General features: G+C 36.4%; 1 protein-coding gene across 8 annotated transcripts in view; it reads right to left on the bottom strand.

The window, feature by feature from the left end:
• The window catches only part of Ppef1 (protein phosphatase with EF-hand domain 1), a 152838-nt gene that overhangs the window by 75627 nt on the left and 51857 nt on the right, over window positions 1–25354 (bottom strand). For all 8 annotated transcript variants that reach the window (XR_002790360.2, XM_013148907.3, XM_063242707.1 and 5 more), the window contains 3 exons: window positions 13627–13754; window positions 11889–11949; window positions 5582–5733 (listed from right to left, as the gene is read on the bottom strand). Coding sequence is in view for 7 of the 8 variants with exons in the window: in XM_013148907.3 (XP_013004361.1) it covers window positions 5582–5733; window positions 11889–11949; window positions 13627–13754 (341 nt within the window). In the remaining variant the exon portion in view is untranslated. The remainder of the gene's footprint in view (window positions 1–5581; window positions 5734–11888; window positions 11950–13626; window positions 13755–25354) is intronic.

Raw genomic sequence — 25354 nt, 5'->3', positions numbered from 1 at the left:
TTAAACTTTCTGAAGTGGTAATAGCAGAAGATACAAAACAGATGAAGTTACGGAAAAAACAAATCAGAAATAATTTCGCAGATAATTATAGAGATGATGATCATAATGAAAGACATGCTTACTGACCCTAGAGAAGATACAGATTTAAAAAAAGAGAGGAGCTTAGAAAAATGGTGGAAACTATGAACACCCAACATAGGAAAGAAATACATTCTGGATTAAAAATTCCATCAAAAGTATATGTAGCAGAATGAGTCAGTGTGAGGACAGAATATCAGATCTAGAATATGGGATTGCATTTAGCAATCATGAAAAGAAATTTTTTTTAAAAAACAGCAAGGAATCATGAAGAATCGATCCAACAGTTGCTTGATGATACAAGAAGAATAACATAAGATTGAACAGAGTAAGTGAAAAAGCAGGAGATTGCACAAACAACATAAAAACTCGGTTCATAGAAGTAATGACAGGAAACTTCCTAAGCAGCCAAAAAGAATGACATACAGATAAATGATGCATATAGGGCTCTAATTAGCCATAATAAAAAAAAAACTTACAGCAACACATATAATGGTCAAGATTCCAGAAATTCAACACAAGAACAGAATATTAAAACCTGTTAGAGAAAAAAAAAAGTCACCTATATAGGAAAACCATCACAATCACAGAAGACTTTTCAACATACTCCTCAAGTCAAGGAGAGCCTGGAGTAAAGTATCTCAAGCCAAAAAAGGAAACAACCTCCTTTGATGTACCCACATTGATGTACACCACAAAATTATCTTTCAAAATGTATTGAGAAGTTCCAACAAAATGAATCCACCATGCAAGGCAAGCAATTAAACAGGATGAGAAGGGAACCAACAATAGGAAAATATGATAACAAGGGTAAGTCAATATATATCAATTATAACTATCAATGTTAATGGTCTCTATTCACCAATCAAAACAAAAAGACTAGCAGAATGAATCAAGAAGAAAGATCTATGAATATGCTGCATATAAGAAACACATTTAACTGCAAAAGAAATTCACAGACTGGAAGTCAAAGGATGGAAAATAGTACTCCATAAGAGGAACCCAGGAAAAAATAGGGGTAGCTGTTCTATTTGCAGACAAAATAGATTTGAAGCCAAGACTGATTTAAAAAGACAAAGAAGCTCACTACACATGGGAATGATCTAAGAAGAGATAACAATCATTAATACATATGCACCAAATACCAGAGCAGTCAACTATATAAAAACAAACATTAATGGGGATAAAAAGCAAATAAACACTAATACAGTTGTAATAGGGTAACTCAGTACTCCACTGTCACGAACTGACAGATAAACCAGACAAAATGTGAACAACAAAATATCAAAAATGAACCAACTTTTGAACAAATGGACTTAGTAGATATCTATAAAATGTTCTACCCTAGAATATTAGAAAACATATTCTTCACATGGGACTTTCTCCAAAATATACTACAGACTGTCCCACAGAGCACACTTAAGCAAATGCAAAGGAATTAAAATTATCCCATGCATATTATTAGACCATAGTATAATAAAATTGGAAATCAGTGGCAAAGAAACCACAGAACTTCATAAATACATAGAAATGAAATAACATCGTGCTGAACAACTGTTGAGTCACAGGTGAAATTAAAGAAGAAATTATATGGTTTCTTCAATTAAATGATAATGCCAATTAAACATACCAGATGTTGCAGGATGCAATAAAAACAGTCCCATGAGGGAAATTTATAGTGCTAAACACCCATATCAGGAAAAGAGAGCAAACTCAACCTAATATTGAACCTCAAGCTTCTAGAAAAAGAAGAGCTAGTCAAGCCCAAGCTTGTGTAAAGAGGAAATTATAAAGATCAGACAAGAAAATAATGCAATTGAGACAAAAAAGAATACAATGAATCAAAGAGTTGGTTCTTTCAACAATTAAATAAAATAGAAAAAGCTTTAGTCAACCTCATTTTTAAAAAAAGGAAGAATAAGACTTAAATCTATAGAATTAGGAACAAAAAGGGAAAAATAAAAAAAAATCCTGCAGAAATCCAGAATATCATCAATGCCTAATTCAAGAATCTATATTCTAATAAGATGGAAAACACAGTGGGGCTGGGGATTTAGCTCAGCGGCACAAGCGCCTGCCTTGCAAGCAGGCAGTCATGAGTTCGATCCCTGGTACCGATAAAAAACGAAAAAGACAAAAAAAAAAAAATAAAATAAAGATGGAAAACACAGAAAATATGGACAGAGTCCTAGACACATATGAATCACCAAAGCTAAATCAAGAAGATATAAAAATCCTAAATAAACTAATATCAAGCAATGAAATTGAAGATGTAATTAAAAAGCTACCAACAAAAAAAGCCCAGGAGTCACTGCTAAATTCTACAAGAAATTTGAAGTCCCTACTCTTCAAACTCTTTAATAAAACTGACAAGGAAACAATTCTCCCAAACTCATTCCTGGAATTAAGCATTACCATGATATCAAAACTGAGAAGGATCCTTACAAAAGAAAGGTAACTACAGGCCAATCTCCTTAATGAACATAGATGCAAAGCTCCTCAGTAACATTCTGACTATATAATACAGCAAGTCATCAAGATTATAAATCATGACCAAGTGGGACTCATGCCAGAGATGCAGGGATGCTTTAAAATATACGATTCAATAAATCCACAGAACCAAGGACAAAAGTCACATGATCATCTCAATAGATGCGGAAAAGCTTCTTGATAAAAGACCAACAGTTATTCATGATTAAAAATTACAGGAAATTGGAATAGATGGTGTTTATCACAATCTGATAAAAGCCATCTATGACAAACCAACTGCCAACATCATACTAAATGAACAAAAACTGAAAGCTTTCACTCTGAAATCAGGAACAAAACAAGGACGTCAACTATCACTACTCTGATTCAATATAGTTCTTGAAATATTAGCCAGAGCAATTAGATAAGAGAAAGAAATAAAAGGAACAAGGATAGGAAAAGAAGAAATTAAATTATCATTACTTGTGGATGACATCATATTCTACATGGATGATCCCAAAACTTCACCAAAAAGCTGACCGACTTAATAACCAAATTTAGTCATGTAGTGGGATACAAAGTCAATACTCAAAAATCAATAGCATTCCTGTACACAAATAACAAAATCACTAAGAGAGAAATTAGAGAAATAACACCTTTCACAAGGCACCTCCCCTCAAAAAAGAAAGAAAGAAAAGAAATACCTAGGAATCAATCTAACAAAGGAAGTAAAAGCTCTCTATACTGAAAACTACAGTACTCTGAAAAAGATAAAAGAGGGTATCAGAAAATGGAAAGCTAGTCCTTGTTCCTGGTTACGAAAAAACAATATAGTGAAAGTGGCCATAATTCCAAAATTTTTACAGAGACTTAATTCATCCTCATCAAAACTCCAATAGCATATCTCAAAGAATTAGAGAAAATAATCCTAAAATTCATTTGAAACCAGAAGAGACCTAAAATAGCAAAAGCAGTTCTGACCCACAAAGACAAGGTAAGGGCCATAACAATTTCTTACTTGAAATTTTAGATCAAAATTTCTGTGATAAAACAGCATAGTACTGTAAGAGAACAGATCTGAGAAGCAAAGGAATAGAATAAAAGATATAGAAACAACTGCAAACACAGTTTCCTTATCTTTGACAAAGTAGCCAACATCTTCACTGGAAAAAGATGGCCTCTGTAATAAATGGAACTGGAAAAACTGGCTTCCCACAAGTGGAAGATTAAAACTAGACCCATACCTTTACCATGCACTAAACTAAAATCAAAATGTATCAAAAATCTAAATATTAAAATAGAAACACTAAATCTGATGAAAGATAGAATAAGAAAAACTTTTGAAGACACTGGTATAGGCAAAAACTTTATGAACAAAACCCCAATCACATAGTAACTATCACAAAGAAACAACAGTTGAGATCACATATTATTAAAAAGCTTTTGCATAGCAAGAAAAATCACCAAAAAGTGAACAAACAACCTACAGTGTAGGAAAACATTTTTGCCAGCTGTACTTAATATTTAGGACTAATATTTAGAATATGTAAAGAACTAAAAAAAAAAAATCAAACCCTCCCCCCGAACCTAAAGACCCAATCCAAGAATGAGCATCTCAAATGAATAGACACTTCTCAGATTAAGTAGCAGCAATGGGAAATAAATATATGAAAAATATTCAACATTACTGGTCATTCAAGAGATGCAAATTAAAACAATGCTGAGATTCCATCTCACTCCAGAAAGAATAACTATTATCAAGAAGTCAACCATGAGGAAAAAGCTATGGGGAAAAATAAAGCCTTTTCCACTGTTGATGGGAGTGTAAACCGGTGCAACCAATGTAGAAATCAGTGTGCAGAGTCCTCAAAAAACTAAAATTTGAGGTTCTATTTGACCCAGATATCCCTCTTCTTGGTATCTTCCTGAAAGAATTAAAAGCATCATACCACAGGAATATATGCACATTCATGTTTATAATGGCAAACTTTAAAATAGCTAAATCTTGGAAACAGCCCATGTGCAAATCAACCAATAAGTAGATAATATAATATTTTAATATAATGGAGTACTACACTATCTTCTTTGTAATATGAGACATTTGTAGCTAAATGGATACAGCTTGAGGCCATATTCTTACATAAAGTAAATTGGACACATGTATAAATATTGTATTGTCTATCCGCTCTGAGAAACTAAAGGTGTAAATAAGGACCAAAATATAAAATACATAGTGGAAAATGGGAAGAAAATGTTCAAATGAGAAGGTGAACAATGCAGGAGGGTTACAAGGGAAAAGAAAAAAGAAAAAATAATAGAAGGAAAAATGAAAACAAAGCTTTTATAAGAGGGGAAGAGGGGCTGTAGGAAGGGGAGGGGAATTGGAAAAAAAAGCAGCAGCAAGATATACCATGTACAGTCCCTAAGATGAATGTTATCACTATGTATATCTAAAACGTGCCCATAAAATAAGAAGAAACAAAAAGAAATAATGACTCATACTATGACATGGATTAACATTAAAAACTAAAGTGTATGAAGCCAAACTCCAAAGGCCATGAACTATATATATAACTTCATTCATGTGAAATACATAAAATAGGCAAATCCATACCAACAGAAAGTAGAATAGTGGTTGTCTGGGATAGGAGAGGAGAGAATGGCAAATGGGTATAGCTTTTCTTTTGGGAACGATGAAAATGTTCTATAATTAGATATTGGTGGTGATTGCAGTCTCGTGGGTATACTAAAAGTCGCCAAATAGTATACTTTAAAATGGCAAATTTGGGGGTATATGAATCATATCTCAGAAAAGGAACTGTTTTCAAGCATAGGTTGCTGTGCCCCTCGAGAGACTTCCTATTTAATAGGTTTTTAAAAAGCAAAAGTTAACTTTCACATAACATGAAATATTTTCCCAAGGAAATACATCTCTGATGTACTCTTTTCATTCATTCATTCATTTGTTCAGTCAATAAACATTCACTGAGCACCTGTTATGAACAAGAATGAGGGCATCTTTACTTCCACTTGCCTTTTGATGCTTGAAGCCCTCAATAAGTAAGATAATATCAGTAAAAGTGAGAGGAAATTGCAGTCGTGGTCCATCGTAGGAGTCTGGGATCTCTATCAACCCCATATACTCCTGTCTATCCTTTGTGCTTTTGAGAAGTTGGTTCGAAAATTCTGAAAAAGGAAAGACAGAAGGGGTGATGAGAAATAGGAGTCAACATTCTAATACTTACATTTAATAAAGATCTCTGAGTACCTTACCCATGTTAGGCACAGTGCTAAATGTTATGAATACCAAGATAAACCACATATAACAATGAGAATTGATTGATTCTGAGACCAACAGCGCATTCACTTGGATCCTCATCATTCCTTCCCTGTATGGGGTTTTGTCAAAGCAGTGGATCAATAATCATTAGTGAGAAGAAAAGACACAGTAAAAACCGATCAACTGGGGTATTTTGATGCTCTGCATTTCTAGCTCTAAATTTTTGCCTATTCTTTTATCTTAGGTCTTTATGAATACAGATAAAAATGTAATAATACATTGTATTTGGTTCAAACATCTGCTGTTATTCAAGATCTACAGAAAATTAAACTGTAACATTTAATTTTTTCATGTTAAACACTTCAGAGGATTTTACTTAGCTGTAATTGATCTGTTTCTCTCTTCATATAAAGATTAATTTTCTGACATGATTTTCTTTCTTCTTAGTAACAAAGTAGATAAGGTAGCAAACCATAGGCAGAAAAACCTAAAGGTTGGTCTGTCTCTCTCTCTCTCTCTCTCTCTCTCTCTCTCTCTCTCTCTCTCTCTCTCTGCCTGACAGACATTACTATATAGTAAGAGAATGCGTGCATTGTCCATTTTAATAGGTTCTGAGATCCATGGTCATGTCTTGCTAGATTAATAATAAAATAGCCCTAAACCAGAAATTCAGACAATTCAGACAGAGAAAGATGAAATGGGATATGGCAGACAGATTGCAAAAGTGGCTTGAATTCTCTATCCTAACATCTACCTATGATTTTTAATATATGATCTCCTAGTTGCTCTTATCAAGACTATTTTCCTATCCCTTCAAGTAAGAGTGGGCTCATGATTTATTTGGGGTTGAAGAACATGACAGAAATGATACCCACCAACTGCAAGTTGAGGTCTCAGAAAGCCTTATAGGCACCCATGATCTCTTTTGGAATCTTGTGTTTAGGCTAGCCAAGTGAAACATTCGAGATCATGTTGGACAGAGGTGAATCATCTTGGCTGGGGCTGTTCTAGATCAACCAACAACCAGAAGACCTCTACACACACAAGTAAACTCCATCCAAAACCCTCAAAGCTGCCAAAGCAAGTTTGCTGAGATTATAAGATGTGCTTAGTTAATATATAGACTTTCTAGAAAAAAGAAATGCTCATTATTATTTCAGTAAGAGATATTCCAAAGGATGATGACATACTGTTCAACTCATTAACTTGCTAAGTCTATTCATCTGAAGTTCTCTGCAAACAGCTTCTATCTTTTTGAATAATATAGAGTGGTCGAAGGTGTAGACAGAATACATTTTTTCATGACCCAGTTATGCTGGGAAACTACAGTTAAGAACTAAACTTGTGGGCCAGGGATATAACTCAGTGGCACAGTGCCTACTTGGTAAGTACAAGGTCCTGAGTTTGATTCCCAGAATGAAAAAAAAAAAAAGATTTAAACTTGAAGTTTTTCTAAAGTCATATATTTGGTAATTTAAAAAATATTTTCTCAGCGGTCATGCAACCCAGTATTTTTTGGTAATGGTTGATAATGTTTTATAAGAAGTGGAATTTAGGATTAGTAATGTCTGTTTTTAATATGGTCCAGGAGAAAGTATTTTTCCCATCTGGATTTGGTTTGAGATTTAAGAATAATAAGTCATTACCATTTGTGTTAGAAACTAGAAATGCAGAACATCTTGATAAACTTTATCTCAGATTCATTTTGTAGGCTAAATAGTCGACTTAGCCTTCTCAATGATCATACCACTCATTTCAATTTTGTAGTCATTCTTGGAGATGAATTTTGCTCCAAGGGTAAATTTTTTATTTTCCTGATGCCATATACTGAAATATCAAACAACTCTCTTAGAGAAAACAACACACCCATTCTAACAAAGCTCTAGACCCCACCCAGAAGTTTCACTGCATTTTCTACCAGAATTGTAAAGATTATTGTCTGTTAGAATCTAAGAAATAATGTAAGTATAGAATTCATATAGAACTAGGGGATTTTGTATTTTAGATGGGGAGGAACTTTAGGACACACTAGTAGTATTCATGAGAATAGTAGTATAGCTTTGAAGCATGCCTGACTCAGATGGTAGAGAGAAGAAAGAAAAGAAGTTGAGGATGTAGATTTGCATACGGAGGTGTCCCATCTCATTCCTCTAGCAAATCCTCACAGGCCTGGCAACTTCGTTAGTCAATTTCTCTGGTACCTATACCTCTGGTACCTATACCTTGGGCATGATCCTCTTCAGATTCAGTAGCTCAACTAAACAAAATTGAAGGTTCCATCAATCTTTACTGCCACCTTTGGACCTCATATCTGCTCATACTAAGGAAGATTTCCTGTCTTACTCCCAGCACTCTATTGTTTGACATTTATGTATTGTTCTTACTGTTTCCTCCCCCTTAGACTCACTTTCTCCTGTCTTTTTCTTCTTTAGATAATTTCTACTTATCCTTCAAAACTCAGCAATTCATCCAGGTTGAGCCTCAAACCCTCCATTGTCCATGGCATCACATTGATGATGACCATGACTACAATGATGATGATGATGATGATGACAATAGCTCCCACGTACTGAATGATTACTCTGTGTCAGGCAGAGTTTTAAACTCTGCATGCGTATATTTATGCAATGATCACAACTATTCTGTGAGATAAATATTGTTCTTTCCTCATTTTTTTACATGAGGAAAATGGAGCACAGTGGAGCAATGGAACCAAATTTTAGACAAGATGACCCTGAGCTCAAAGTCTTAACCATTATACTTTTACTACGTATTTTAAAATATATTTATCTTATACCATATGTAACAGAATTTACACACAACTGATTTACCGAATAACTCCAATTCTGCAAAGTGCAAATAAAACATTACTTCATTTTTTCAATCACTCTTTTTACCCATGCTCTGTCATCTCAGTGTCCCTTTTCCCATTGGCTAACTGATATAACAAAAGTTCCTTCCATCACTTCAAGTGATTAAAACTCAGTATTGTTGTTTAAGAGCTAGATAAAAATTTATTAGTTTTCTTTTTAAAAAATAAGTAGTTTGCTCGTTCCTTCCTTCCACTTGATGACCCTCTTCCTTACAAAGTTCAGTGCCCTATATATGCAAAAGCACCATTTCCCTAAGCTAAGTCTTAGTTAAAACTACTCAGTATGAATATCAACCAATATCAAATCATTATTGTTTTACATAATAACAGGAAAAGAATAAGGTAGTCTCTTCCAATAGCTACTGTTTGCCACATATGAAAACAATCAAAAAGCTTAAACATTTCTATGCACATACTGTTCTTGTGGGCTATGCATATTTTAACTAACAACAATAAGCCAGTGAATGTGAACAATATATGCAGATTTTTGTACTATGCAATTAGAATTAATCCTTAGCTGTTTGATTTAGAGTTTTATCAACATGAACCTAAACTAATAAAATCTTGAATTATAACCAAACAATACCTTTACAAGTTGTTCTAAAGAAAATACCTCAAAAATACCACCCACACACAATCTTTTCTTTTACCTGGTACATACTCAAAATCTAGACAGGGCAAAATTTAAAGCACATAATTAAAAAAAACAATTTATGCCTCTCACTTTGAAAACTAATTCTAGGTATTGCTGGAAAAAGAAAAGCACCAAGTAAACCACATTTACAGTTATTTTACTTCCCAATTATGAATATGGATTAAAACCTTGGTGTCTAGATAATAAATTCAATAGGTGACAAAATAACACTTCATAAAATTCATACTTACTGCTGATTCTTTAAAACTCAAGTAACTAAGAATTGAAGGACACTTCCTTAGTATAATTTTAAAATTTAAATGAACAGTATAGTCTTTTCCATTAAGTCATTAAAAAAACAAGAGTGCCCAATTCATTGTTTCATTTTAATATTGTTCTGCTATTTCCAACCAAGGCAATAAGACATGAAGTTGAAATAAAAGTGGTAATAATTATATATAAAGGTACTTGTGGCCAACATGATTACTATACTCAAGAAAATCAACTGAAAAAACTCCAAAAACCAACAGAAGACTTAAATATAATACACAGTTAACCACATCGGCTCCTATCACAGCTTTATCAGTACTGAGATAAATAACCTTGGGAGATTACCTTCTAAGTCTCAGATTCTGCATTTATATGCCTGTCATCCCAGCACTTAGGAGGCTGAGGCAGCAGGATTGCCATAAGCTTGAGGCTAGCCTGAGTTTACAGCCAGTCTGAACTACATGGGGAGACCTTGTCTCCAAAATCAAACAAAGGAAGAATGTATACTGTATGTTTTCATTACATAAAGAAGTTCAAAAACAGGCAACACTAATCTAGCGTGCAGAAATTCAGAAAATAGAGTAGAGTGGGGACTGGTAGTAACAGTAAGAGAGCAAAAAGTCTTCTGTATGATTTCAATAGTGTTTCTTTTTCTTGTTCTGGGTGTCTGTTTCATGGATGTGTTTTCTTTGAGAAAATGTATCACGTCATATAATTTGTATACTTTCCTGCAAAGTATGTTATAGGTCAAGAAAATCGCTATTCTCTTTTCTGATGAAAACATTGTTATATTTTTAAAATCACTTGCAAAGTAATTTTCATGCAGATTTTTAAAAAGTACACTCTGAGTAAATATCCATAGTCTGGAACCCAGCCACCTCTGAAACTCCACAAGTAATTCTGATGAAGTGAGGCGAGGTGAAATTGTATTAGATCATTAGAAGGAAGCATCCAATTTTATCATATTTTCTCACAAAAACATTTTTGCCAAAAACACAAATCACAAACAACTGTCTTTAGACTGCAATTATCTGCAAGGAAGAAAATGGCCAAGTACCCACTTTCACCCATTCCCCACTCAGATTTCCACCATTCAGAAAGGCTGTGCAGATCATAAAATGCTTTAATTACTTTCACACACATGTATTTATCTCCAGTCATGATATTAAAACACCATTTTTTCACCGCTTTGAAGTGATTTTTTCCAGATTATTTAAAAGATGCTCCTAGATATCATACACATTTTAATTAGAACAAAAATTTGCTCAAATTAAAGGGAAAAATGAGTTTTTAGGTGTTGGACCAACCTTGAAGACAGATCTTAATTCCCAGGAGAAACATATGCCTTGTAATAATTATAACTATAAAGCAATTTTTGAACCACACCTATATTGTCTGTCTCTGATTCAGAATGACTCGATAGAGGATAGATAACAGAAATGGTCCATTTATGCTGCTGTAACAATAGCACAGACTGGATAATTTAGAATGAACACAAACTTATTTGGCCAAGGGTTCTGGAGGCTATAAAGTTCAGGGTCAAGGGGACGTGTCTGGTGAGGGTTTTCTTGCTACGTTATAGCATGGCCGAAGATAGCACATGGTTAGAGGATGTGTGAGAAAGCAGGCAGCGGCTGAATTTATTCTTTATAAGCACACCACTTTCAAGATAATGAGCCTATTCTCATGATAATGGCACTAATCCATGCACAAGGCAAGGCCTCTTATGACTAGTAATTATCTCCTAAAAGTCCCACCTTTCAACACTGCTGAATTGGGTGGGGATTAAGTTTCTAAAACATCAGTTTGGGGGACATATACAAACCATCTCTGATGTACATACAGACAGGAGAGTGAGGAAACAGGGATGGGGAGAAAAGAAAATAGAAACATGTTGGAGCCAACTGTACTTAATCTGCTATTTTCACCCAGAACCACCAGATGACATATATACTCAAGATATTTTGATTTCTCAACACTGCCATTTTTATGGCTGAAAAATAAGACATTTACTGAGCTACTGTTGTATATCATAGACTGTGGTTCCAAAGAAGATGTTCAACAAACTAATGCTGAATGAAATCCAATTCAGTTGTTTAAAAAGTGCAAACATTATATGTCAATTTAGCAGGCATCATGCAGGCAGGGAAAAGCCAGTTGGGTGTCACACAGACAATAAAACATGGGCATCTTTTTAAATTTCTTAGTGTTCTTCCATTTATATTTCTTGATGAAGGCATTCAGTATTTAATGATGCTTTGCAAAAGGCTAAACTTTTTGCTTACCTGGATCGTCCTTACGTATTTGTGTATAGTTTTCCAACATGAAGGAGAAGAAGTCAGAAAGCTGGACAAAATAAAAATACATTCACCAATTAATGAACCTTAAACATTACTGTGGTAAATGCTGTCAGGCTGGGTGCAAGTCACTTCCTCTCCTGAGACACTCATATCCCAGCTGTGGGGGTGTGAAGGGTCCCATGGGTCCCTGCCCTTACAGTTTGGTAGCACTGCATTGCCCCTCCTGGGAGGCTGCTCTTACATAACAACTGAATAAAGCACCAGTCCCCCATCTCCCTGACACTACTTGGGACAAACTGGGATGCATTTCACACTTGAGAGCGCCTGACGGGATTAGTCTAAAGTTAGAGCTTTCCAGAAGCACATCTTTTCCCTGACTTCTCCATGCTATCGTGCTTTCCTCGTTCCACTACAGATTTTTCCTGAGTACACGCCCTCATCAAGTCACTTGTATCCTTGTCTCAGACTTTGCAGTTCAATCTAAGGCAGCTACAAAATTTTATTCATTATGATCGATTCTCTTCACTTTGATGGCGAGATTAAAGTAGTGCTTAAAAAGACAACGCTGGAGCTCTTAATTAGGGGAAAAGGAACATTTGATTAAATCTCAGTGCATCCTTTTAATAGCTGCCAAGAAGAAATTCAGAAATGTACCTTTTTGAAATTTTCTTATTTTTAAAGATTACAATGTGTTACATAAACATTATTGTTTAAAACCACAAACAAGGGGTCGGGGGTAACAGTTCAGTGGCACAGTGCCTGCCTAGCAAGCACAAGGTCCTGTGTTTGATTCCCAGCAGCAGAAAAATAAACAAATAAATAAATAAACCATAAAAAATACCAAATGAAAATGAGAAATTCCTTTTAACATCCCACCTCCCCATTGATACTACTTCTATACCCAAAGCTAGCCACTGTAAACAATTTATTGTATATGTTTTTCAAGACTTTGGCTGTATATTTAATTTTCTTTCACATGTGTAGGATAAACTCTCTGTATTACCCTACAAGGTGATTTTTTTTTCATCAACAACTATATTGGAGATTTTTCCAAGATCTTCTTTTATTATTAAAAAATGCTCATTTTATTAATAAGTATTAAAGCCAGATTTACGAATCTTTGTGGTAAGATTTAAAAAGGCCTTTCTCATTCTTCCAGAACTTTCATAGGTTTTTTCTGAGGAAATTCTTCCATTTTTTTAAATCCCTAAAATAATTTTTCCCTTTATAAAGACACAACTTTCCACTGGGGCAGATATACAAAAATAGAATAAGATTATTTTTGTTAGTTAACTAGACATCTGGTAGCCCTCTGAAAAATGTGAACTTCAAAAGTGAGAAACACCATCCTCTTCCCAAATCACTCTCTTTCAACAGCTTGTTCCAAGGCAATGTCACTACATCTTCTATTAAAGTCTTTCATGCTGGGCATGGTGGTGCATGCCTCTGATCCCAGCACTCTGGGAGGCTTAAGTAGGAGGATGGCAAGTTTGAGCCCAGCCTGCATGAGCCTCTATTTCAAAACACAAAAAGGAAAAGGACTGGGGATGCAGTTCAGTGCAAAGGCCCTGGGTTCAATCCCAAGTAACTATCAAAAGGAAAAACAGAAAGAAAAAAAAAAAAAAAAAACCTCCACCAAGGTTTGACCCAAATTTATTTTCTTTCGGTAACAAGAAGTAAAGTGAAACATTGTACCAAAAAGAGACCAGACTGCAAAACAAACCTGCATTTGGCTTTGTTCATTAGCATATTCAATGGACTCGAAGATGGCAAGCGCATACTGCAATCTGGCTCTCAGCCGAGCTCTGTAACCTCGGTACCAGTTCTGGATGACTAATGCGGCTTTCAAAACTGCAAACACACAGGATATGAAAGTCAGAGAAAAGCAGTTACTATGCAGCTCTTGGGGGGAAGTAATGTTTCAACAAAAACAATCAGTCCACTTGGATTCCCAGGTCCTGAGAATATAAAAACTGCAATGAGATTTCCTTTTTAATGAAAATGACCTCAAGTCTCAAGCACTGAGATAATAATGATGACATAGCCATTAAGCATGGAAATTTCAGAGTAAGAGTGCCTAAATTTGAACCACACCCTTGCTGGTTACCCTCTGTGTGATTCTGGGAGGTTCTTAAAAAAACTCTCAGCACCTCAGTTTCCTCATCGGTAAAATTAGAATAATAACAGCATCCACCTTTAACATTGCTTAAAAATACTCTATTCTTCTCTGTAGTGTATTCCTCAAAGCAATAGCCAATAATAGAAGGCTGGGGATATGGCCCAGCAGCAGAGTGCTTATCCGGTGTGCACAATGCCCTGGGTACAATTGCCTGTACCAGAGATACAATTGTTTTTCTGTGGCAGTAGGGAGTCTGATACCCTCACAGCCTGACTGTTCATCCTTTGGAAACAAAATACATATCTGTGTGCACTGTGGATATCATACCACAACTGAAGCAATCAATTAAATAAACCCATAGTAATATGTGTAGGGCTTAAAAACAGTACTTCCACTAGAAAAGTTACTAAAAGTCAGATGTAGAAAGAAATACACGATACCATTTTAAGACAATTAAAAATATAGAACAAAACCAAAATACACATTTCAAAAGAGTATAAAGCAAGGAAAGATACTACATACAATGATTGGTTATTTACAAGGGAGGCAAATGAACATGATGGATGGATGGATGGATAAAAGGGAATAAGCAAAATAAATAATATAAGGAAAAGAACTTGTACAGACTAATGATGGCAATGTACAGTGAAGTGAGAAGTTTGATTCACTCTACTTTCTATACCTGAGAGCCAACAGACAAAAGACAGATAAATAACAGGCCCTTCTCCCTTACAGAGTTACTTAAAGACAAAATGAGACACTACAGGTAAGAGCTGAGCCTAATGCTTGCCATGAAGTATATGCTAAACAAACAACAGCTCCAAGTATTATTTTGTTTGTGAGCTATCGAAGCACACTGTCTCTGATGTGGAGCTGGGTAGCCTTTGAAGTATCCTGTAGTTTTACATTATTTAAGAAAGATCAGGTGAAAAATACTGAGGTATAAAATACAGTTTCTTATGCTTCCTTGACAACAGCTGGCTCCTTTTATTCATATTGGCATTTTTTTCAGATAGCATATAAAAATTAAGTGTTGACTATAACAATAATATTCTGGAATCAGAGGTCCCACCTCCAATAATGGCATCCTTTGCTTTGATACTATGTAGTACACAGAGTATCTAAGAGACCCAGTCACTCTAGAATGATGGCTGCCAGAGACTCTTATTTCATTATTCAGCTTCCAGAAAACTTACAAAAATAGACTTCAGGTCAAGTATCATGATATTTACAGAGCAATTTGTTCAATACTGCAAAGCAAATAAGTGGTATTCTCTAGATAGCACTATGGAGAGTCCAGGCTCACCTGAACTGCCTATTCCATAGGACAGGCACTGTCGTAATGAACCAATCATCTCCCCTCAGGGGTTCTTGGATTTTCTAAGGGCAGTGGTGCCATTCCTCAAAGGTACTGAGGACTCATTGAGAGCCAGGCAATGAATGAGTTCCTGCAGTCCTCACAAGGTTGTGAAAAAGAGAGGCTGAGGAACTGACTTAGGTTCACATAGCCACTCAGTGGAAATGGACTGTGAGGATTGGAACTCAGGTCTAACTGACTCCAGAGACCAAGATTTTGATCTCCCAAGAACTATTGGTTTTTTTCTGAGCCTTGGTTTTTTCATCTGTATAATCATGTAGTGGCAAACATGACTGAAGTCTCTTCTGTTTAGTTTTAACAATGTCAATAATAAATATTCAAGTTTATTTCTAATTAACAAATAGCTACCATATATTAAGGGTCTACTACAAGACACTGAGTATCCACAAGTATTTTCATCTCCACATTTTCCTGTACATGAGGAAACTGTGAGTTCAGAGCAGCAGGTGAAACTGCTCTAGGTCACTTACTCAAAATAGAATCTGGTCTACACTAAAGTCAGGAAACTGACCCACATCTTAGGCATCAGCCACCTCTGTCTTTGCCTGCACTCCTGTATCTAAGCACAAATGCCATTTATCAAGCTGCCCTAAACCAACTCCAATCCCACCCCCTCCAGTCAGCTCGGTAGCACTGAGCTCAGACTGCAGATCCCTGTTCAGTTTTGTGTGCAGCTCCTTGCTAAGACCTTGTCCATAAAGCAGCAGAGGAAGACTATGAGACCAGAGGAGAAATAAGGGGCACCCTCCTTCTTTCTGTCTACTTCCTATTCCCTCTTGGGTGACTAACTAATCTTCACCCCCTGCAACAGTTAAATCTATTTTGCAGTTTACCCAGGACTTGCAAAATCAGCCCTGTGGCAGCCCCTAAGTCACCAGCTGGCAGCACCCGTTGTCAAAGGGCTGAGGTTCAGTTTTGTGGGAGACTACTCCAAGGTTCTTTCTTTGGTGGAAAGAGATTGCTCCCACAGACTTATTTAGTTATAATTTGCAAAAAAATTGAATATATTCAAGGTATACAGTATGATACTTTTGTTTCAGGCAGCTAAGTTAGATAGAAACTAATATACACTCACAGAGGGACTGGGCTCTGGAGGAAGTCAGTAAAAAATAGACATCCGAAGTGTAGTCAGAGGCACACCTGAAGGAGGCCAGGCCTCAAGATAGAGATGCACTGGCCAGGCCTGCATGTCTCCCTAAGGCTAAAGGGTGACTTAGAATGAATTCTGTACGTGGCACCACCTGGGACAGTAAGTCCAGCTAGACATCAGTCACCCAGGTGGATGACCAGAGCATTTGGGACCCATCCCTTTCCAAAAATGCCTTTGCTCTTTCCATGTGCCTTTGATACATGACTGGTTTCCCTATTGGATCAACATTAGCTAAATGGCTATACTTATAATCCTATAAGTTGATAGCAGTTTGACCCATGCCATACCCACATTGTGACTTTGCTGTATAAATTACCCCTGACCATGAGTTGCCATAGTGGCAACCGACTCAAGACCCCTCCTGTCTGTCAGGACCTTTTAATAAACCTTTCCTACCCCTGGCCTACTGTTGTTCCTCAGAGGATACAAACTTGACACAGCTGACATCTAGCAGGTTGGAACTTGTATTTCTCCTGTATCACTTTGACAAATGTGTACATTGTGAAATGGTAATCACAATTAAAAGAACATATCTATCACCACCTAGTTATCATTGTGCATATATATAGTATATGTGTGTGTGTGTGTGTGTGTGTGTGTGTGTGTTTAAGGACCCTTAAGACATATTCTCGTAACTAATTTCAAGTAAACAATACAATATTATTAACTATAGTCCATACTTCTGAAGTGGAATCATTCTCATCTTTTATCTTTGTTCTCACAAAGTAAAAGTTACCCAGGGGTGGTAACTTTGGGGTAGTTGCTACTTCTGTGTGTTTCAGAGTTCTCTCTGTTAGTTTTACAGTAACACTCCATCACCAACTAGACAATTCTTTACATTCAGTTACATTCTTTGCATTCAAATCTTGGTGGTTTGGGCCTCCTGACTAGACCAGCCTGATAAGCTACTTTCAGCAGGGTGGGGAAAATAAGCACTATTGAGACCTCAAGCTCCCTACTTTGAGTCTTCCAATTCAGGCTCCCCCATTGGAATTTTGAGTACTTGTGCAGTAGTTGAGAAAGTGGGCTTTGATCTGTATCCACTGTTGTTCCCTGGGTATATGGTTCCCTCTGAAACCTTGTCTGAACATGGCAAAGAGGTAAGCAACAGTGGGTCAGCCTCTCTGAGACTCAGAATCTGGACACTGGAATATAACAACTTGGGGAAGAAAAGAAGGAGGGAGGTGGATCCCCAGGACCCAGGAAGGATCTGAAGGGAGAATTAGAGCCCACAAGGAAAGTGAAGATATAGACCTCAATGCAGAAAAAGGAGGTAGAAAACTGCAATTTTTCCCTGACTCCTGGCTCATGGCAAGAGAAAGGAGGCTCAAATATCCAGACACATATCCACGCAGGGGACCCCAGAGGCCTCCATGGAGAAACACACCAGTGGAACATAACAGTGGATGCTGTGAACTGTAGCAACTAGTGAGTGATCCCAATCTAAGCATCATCTGGAGAAGCCAACTGAACCTGGGACTCAAATAAGCCATGGGTTGGTTCCCTGTCAGGGCTCCCAGAAACTAGGTGAGGCACAAGCATGGGAGACAGCCAGGGTCTGGGAGCTAACATCAGGCTGGCCAGAGACACCCTGACTGTTATCGCTAAACAAGTCTGGCCCCAACCTGATAACCAGGGGCCAGAATCACACTGAACTTCTATGACGATGAAAGTGCAGCAGAAAATGTCCCACCCTCCACATCTACTAGGCTCCAGTTTCTATTAGTTGCTCAGGTCACCTCCAGTTTACTTCAGTTCCCATTACAGTTCTTGTTACTCCTGTTTCCCAGAAACGGCTGGTCACTGTGATGCATACTGTATGAACCAATCACCAGTAGAAAAGCCATTCTTCCTCTGTACTTCCTCTTTGCAAAAACACCATAAAAACTCTCCTCTTTGAGCCTTCAGGCCCTGACATTTTTTTTCTTGAGATCAGTGCCCTTCAATGTTCAATAAATCTGCTTCTAAATCCGGGATGACATTTCAGTGTTTCTGTTTGCCTCTGAAAAACCACAAAAAAATGGTCTTCTGCACTATTCAGCATCCTACCCTATTCCTACTGCAGGCCTTCTGAGATTATCCAGCACAGATCTGGGCTGTCTGATACCTTTGTCTACAAGTGACAGCAGAGACATGCCCTGAATAGGACACTACCACAAAACGGTAGACCCAAGAAGATAACCACAGGCTTGAAATCACAGAGAAGTCTCTCTTTTATTTTTTGTGTTTCTTTTTTCTCAACTATTGGTTGCTGTTTTTTCATGTGTGAACAATTTTTAGGCTTTCATTTATTTAGTCCTTGTTTTTTCCTTCTTTCTTTCTCTATCTTCTTTACCAGTCTTGCAAAGCTTGAGTAGTCTCACTTTGTCCTTCAACATTGCTTCTAAACTCTTTCTCTTCTTTTAGTTCTATATTTTTTCCCTTTTAAATTTTCTCCTCTGAAGGTAAAGTCATTCTATAGAGGGGGAAATTAATATATATAACTTTGAGAATTATTTTAGATTTTGTTACATAATTATAAATCTCATACCCATGTTTTAAGGTGGCAAATCAACAGTCACCAAAGCTTGTGATTTTGAAGACTGTACTTGATGTATTCTAATTACTAACAGTACTACTTTAGCCAAGGTGATATAGTTGCTTTGAAAGGCTTTTCTTCTACATATATCAATACCAAGATTACATAGGGCTTATAAACAATACAATAGGTCAGTCAAGTCCTTTGGAGTTCACATCTTGCCACAGATTGCCCCAGATGCTGGACACAGAACTGAAAGACTCAATGTTTGGGGCTGGGGATTTAGCTCAGCAGTATAAGTGCCTGCCTGGCAAGTGTGAGGTTGTGAGTTCAATCCCCAGTACCATCAAAAAACCAAAAACAACAACAACAAAAAAGACTCAATGTTTGTCCTGCTGGATGTTGTACTTGCTTTGGTCCTCCTGTTTGTACCTATTGTAATAGGAATGCCAATCTTGTGCCTTTGAATGTTGGAAGTGTTTAACTTTCTTTTCATTTGTACAGGAGCTTACAACTAAGAGCTTGCTTTAAATTGCAGAGGAGACTTTGGATTTGGACTTTTCAGCAATGCTGAAATTGTTAGGAGTTTAACAACCCTTGGAGATGTACTAAATGCCTTTTGCATAAAGGATATCCTCTCAAATCTTCATGCAGTTATGGGGATCTGCTTTACAGAAGTGGCCATAAGATATCTGTGGTGCTAGAGCAAGAGCATATATACTAAATCAGCCCACTGACTGGTTTAGCACAGTTCTATCCAGCGTTAAGGGAATAAGTGCTACACCTGCCTTAGGGAAAGCAGCCTGCATAAAATATAGAGGACAAAAAACACTAATGCTCTCCTGCCTGCCTGCTTTTCATGGACTATTCTCCTCTGCAGTGCCCCTCTCCCATGCCACTCTGCCTTGGAGCCAAACCTATGGACCAAAACCTCCACAAACTATAAGCCAGATAAACCTTCCTTCCTTTAACTTTGGGTGTCAGATACTTTGTTACAGCATTGGGAAATGTAAATAAGACAGTAGATGTCTATAGAATGTTTTGTCCTACAATGACATAATACATGATCTTCTAGCTGTGCATGGTACTTTCTCCAAAATAGACCATATACTAGCCCATAGAACACACTTAAGTAAATGTAAAAGAATGAAAATTATCACATGCAAATTATGAGATAATTGTGCAATAAATGGAAAATCAGTGGCAAAAGAAACTATAAGAACCTCACAAACATATGGAAATTAAATAACATCTTTCTGAACAACCAATGGGTCACAGATAAAATTAAAGAAGAATTTAGACAGTCTCTACAGTTAAACAATAATGCCAGCACGACATACTGGAATTTATGGGATGCAATGAAGCAGTCCTATGAGGGAAATTTACAGCACTGAATTCCTACATCATAAAAACATAGCAAGCTAAAATATATACTCTACCGTTGAACTTCCAGCTTTTAGAAAAAGAGCAAGTTAAATTGATATCACATACGATGGAGGATATTATAAAGATCAGAGCAGAAATTAATGCAATTGAGACTAAGAAAGTAATACAAAGAATCAAGAAATCAGAAAGTTGGCTCTTCGAAAGATTAAATAAAATTCACAAAGTTTTAGCCAATCTTATCAAAAATGGAAAGAAATGACTCAAATCCTAGCAATTAGGAAGGAGAATGGTGAAATCACAATCAATGGGTCCTAAAGAAATCCAGAAGATTATCAATGCCTCCTTTGAGAACCCATACTCTAATAAGAAGGAAAATACAGAAGTTAAAAGAGTCCTAGATACATGTGGATGTCCTAGATACATTATCAAAGTGGAATCAAAAGATATAAAAATCCTAAATCATGCAGTATCAATTAATGGAATTGACAACATGATTAAAATACTACCAATAAAAAAGCACAGGTCCTGATGCGTTTACTGCTGCATTCTATAAGAAATTTAGAGATGACTCAATATGCCTATTCCTTGAACTCTTTAATGAAATTGAAAGGGAAGCAGTACTCTCAAATTCATTCCTGGAATTGAGCATTACCATGATGCCAAAACTATAGAAGAACTCAACCAAAAAAAAGAGAACTATAGGCAATCTCCTTAATGAACATAGATGCAAAACTCCTCAATAGCATTCTGACAATAGAATGCAGTAAGTTATCAAGATTATACACCATTATCAAGTAGAATTCATGCCAACAATACAGGGATGGTTCCACATATGCAGATTAATTAAGCTAATAAACCATATAAACAGAACCAAAGACAAAAATTATATAATCATCTCAATAGGCACAGAAAAAGCATTTGATGAAGTCCAACACTCATTCGTAATAAAAACATGGAAAGTGAAACAGAAGGTCTTTATGTCCATTCAATAAAAGCCGCCTGTAATAAACCAACTATCAACATCATACTAAATGGACAAAAACCAAAAGCTTTTGCTCTAAAATTAGCTACAAGACAAGATTCCATTATCACCATTCCTATGCAATATACTTCTGAAAACATTAGCCAGAGAAATTAGACAAGAGAAAGAAATAGATCTAATAAGGATAGGAATGGAAGTTAATCATTATTTGTGGATGAAATGATATTCTACATAGAAGATCTCAAAAACTCCATTGGAAGACTCCTAGAATTAATAATCAAATTCAGCAGCACAGCAGGATATAAAGTCAACACTCAAAAATCTTTAGTTTTCCTGTACACAAATAAAAAACTCACTGAGAGAAAAATTAAGGAAACAACACCTTTCACACAAGCATACAAAAAATGAAATACTTCGGAATCAATATAATAAAGTAAGTAAAAGATCTTCACATTGAAAGCTATAGTATTCTGAAAAAGAAGATTGCAAAAGATATCAAAAAATGGAAAGATATCCTTTGTTCTTGGATAGGCAGAACCAATATAGTGAAAATAGGCATATTTCAAAAATTATTATACAGATTTAATGCAATTTTGATCAAAATTCCAATAGCATATTTTACAGAAGTAGAGAAAGTAAGTCTAAAATCCATTTGATAACAGAAAAGATCTATAATAGAAAAAGCAATCCTGGGCAACAAAGGCAAGCGGGGGCCATCACAATTCCTGACTTAAAATTACACTACAAAGCTACTGTGATTTTAAAAAATAGCATGGTACTCACACAAAAAACCAGACCTGAGAATCAGAGGAACACAACAGAGGATACAGAAGCAACTCCAAGCATACTCAGCCACATGCCCATCAACAGATAAGAGAAACAGAAAATATGTTTTTATGCACATTGTAATACTATGCTGCCATAAAGAACGATAAACTTGAGACATTTTCAGATAAATGGATGCACCTTGAGGATATATTTTTAAGTGAAATAAATTGGACAGACATGTTTAGATATCACGTTGCTTCTTCTCTTGTGTTAAAAACCAAAAGCACAAGTAAGTATCTAAATGGATGATTTATATTGAGAAGTGAGAAGAAAATGTTCAAATAGGAAGGGAAACAAGGGCAGGGGAATGGGGAAAGGAAGGAAGGAGAAATAAAAGATGTGTTATGTACATTTACCAACTTCTCACAATGAATGTAATCATCATGTACTGCATACATGTATAATAAACTATTTTAAAATGAGCATGAGTATTTTCAGAGGTACTAAAGGCAATGTGTCTTTTAATGCAATACATTTTAAAAATTAAAAGCAAAACAAAACAAAAAATCTTGCCTAATGTTTAAGAACCCATCACCCACTACAGGGAAACACAAGCCAGCTAAGGACCCTTCTCCAGAGCAGAAGTCTTCAAAGTGGCAAGGGGAAGCACCCAGATATGCTAGACCTTACCCCGGGGATCAATGTTTGCAGCACCTCTAATCCTGCCCAAAGAGTTGAAGATCTGTGTTATCCAGTTCTGGACAGCTTAGTTCTGTTTCAGGTATTACTGCTTCATCATGAAACAGGACCTGTCTCTGTCACATTAATTCCATTCTGGAAAAATAAAAAGCTATTGCCATATGTGTCCCAAGAGTTTAATAAGTTACCTGACCATTTTTCCCTGACCAGCCCATGTGGTTCCTCTATTAGCAAGCTTTTTCTTTTTAACTAGATTCTTTTCTCTATGATATTTTTCAAGAAGTTAAATATCTAGGTAGGGAGGTAGTGAACAAGACAAATAATAAATTCAGACCATTAATTTGTGTTAGAAACTATACCTGATACATTATGTGGATCATTAAATCTGATTTGATTTAGTCCTCTGAACAATCTTGTGAACTGCTATTATTCTTATTTTACATATAAGGAAACTGAGAGCTAATATAATTTGTGTGGGATTGCACTGATTGTCAGCGGGAGCATGTGGAGGCAAATCCAGGTTTCTGTAATTCCAGAGCTTGGGTGCATAACCATTGTGCTATAGAACCTAGAGTGACATCTGGAATCTGCCATAAAAGCTGAGATAGTATGCAGAACAGTACCTCTACCACACTTCCCTCCCTTACATTCTCTATTCTCATCACCTAACCTATTGCTCTCCGTAGAACTCTTTACCACCTGACATTCTGTATGGTCATATGTTTATGTATTTATTGTTTATATTCCCCAACTAACTAAGATACATGAAAATAGAGACTGTCTTGCTTACTACTGCAACCTCAGTACCTGGGGCAAGAACCGGCAAAGGAAATTGATGGATGGATGCATACATGCATGCATGCATGTGTGGATGGATGCATGGATGGGTACATGCATGCATGCATGGATACATGGTTGGATAGAGATGATGGATGGATGGATGGATGCATGTATGTATGGATGGATGGATGCATGTATGTATGGATGGATGGTGCATGGATGGATGGATGCATGGATGGATGAATAGGACTGTTGTAAATATACATAATAATGTACTAGTAATGTGTTGACATGGGTATTAATAATATATTATTTGATTGATATAAAGTGCATCTTTCAGGCATATGAGACGCACTCAATAAATGGTAGAAACTTCTTTAAAAACTGTCTCAGGACTGAGGGTGTAGCTCAGCACCACAAGCACTTGGCTAACATGCAAGGTCCTGAATTCAAATTCTAATACTGAAAAAAATCTCTTCAGATTAACAAGTCTAATGTCCCACAGAAATCCTAATTGCACATACTATTTCTTTAGAAATTTCACAAACTACTATTGACAAAGAGGCTACTATCCCAGAACTCAAGAAGTGAAAATAAGAGCCATGAAAACCAGCACAGGACTCACTCTCTGAGTCCCCAGTCTTTACTCAACTGTCACCTTCTCAGTGGAGCCTTTCTAAGCACCCTTCTTAAAATGGTACCCTTCATCCCATCGCTGACTGCCTTCCTTTTTTTCTTCACACATGTATCATCATGTGATGCAATATACATTTTACTTATTTATAATAGTCTGTCTCCTCCCATACCACACAAACTCCAAAAAAGCTAGGATTTGGGTCTGTTGGGTTAGCTACTGAATTCCCTGAGGATGGAATACAGAAGCTACTCAATAAATATTAATTGAATAAATGAATGAAATTACTGTTAAGACATTTTATCATTTGTTTGTCTTCATGCTGACTGGGAAATTTATAGGTTTGTTTTGTGTTTGTATTTTAAATAGAAGTTTCTTTGATCGTTACTTAAACGAGGTTCCTATTTGGAGTGATAAGCCATTTAAAACCCTGCTTTTGAATTTCTGCTAGCAGAGGTCTCCTGAGGAAGCATCAGCATAAGTGAATATTTAATCTACTTTTAAGGGGCCTGACATCCTTTCAGAAAGACACAGAGGCACAAGTGTGATACAGCTGATTAAAAGGAATTCAAATGAACTGGAAAGAGAATGAATCCTCTAGTGGCAAAAGACTTTAAATGAGGAGGAAAAGCATCTATTACCTCAGCCGCTAAGAGGAGGATGAGGATAAGGTATGGCTCACCTCTGCCTGAGACTGCAGATTTCATTGTTGCTTTCATCTACAGATATTCTACAGCTGTCATCTATAACGGTGTGTGGCTGTTCCAACTGAGGCTTCCAACTTCACTGGAAAAAGAGCTCAAAGCACATGCCAAGGTAGATGTGAGATGTTGTGACCCCTGCTTCTTGGGCAGTGCTATAGCATAATTTGAGCACCCTTTAAATACTCATGTTGAAGTGTCATGGTTATTGTGAAGTAAGACCTTAGTGAGGTACTCAGGTATCTCATAAAGAGATTAATGTAGTTATCTTTAGAGTGGGTTAGTTATCTCAGGACTGGGTTTCTGGTAGGATAAACATGCCCCCTTTCTTTACAT

The sequence above is a fragment of the Cavia porcellus genome, unplaced genomic scaffold, assembly GCF_034190915.1.
Source record: "Cavia porcellus strain 051 isolate PalLab524CR breed Dunkin Hartley unplaced genomic scaffold, mCavPor4.1 scaffold_33, whole genome shotgun sequence".
Taxonomy (NCBI): Eukaryota; Metazoa; Chordata; class Mammalia; order Rodentia; family Caviidae; genus Cavia; species Cavia porcellus.
Note: the sequence above shows the minus strand (reverse complement) of the source record. Positions and strands in the feature narration are given on the sequence as shown.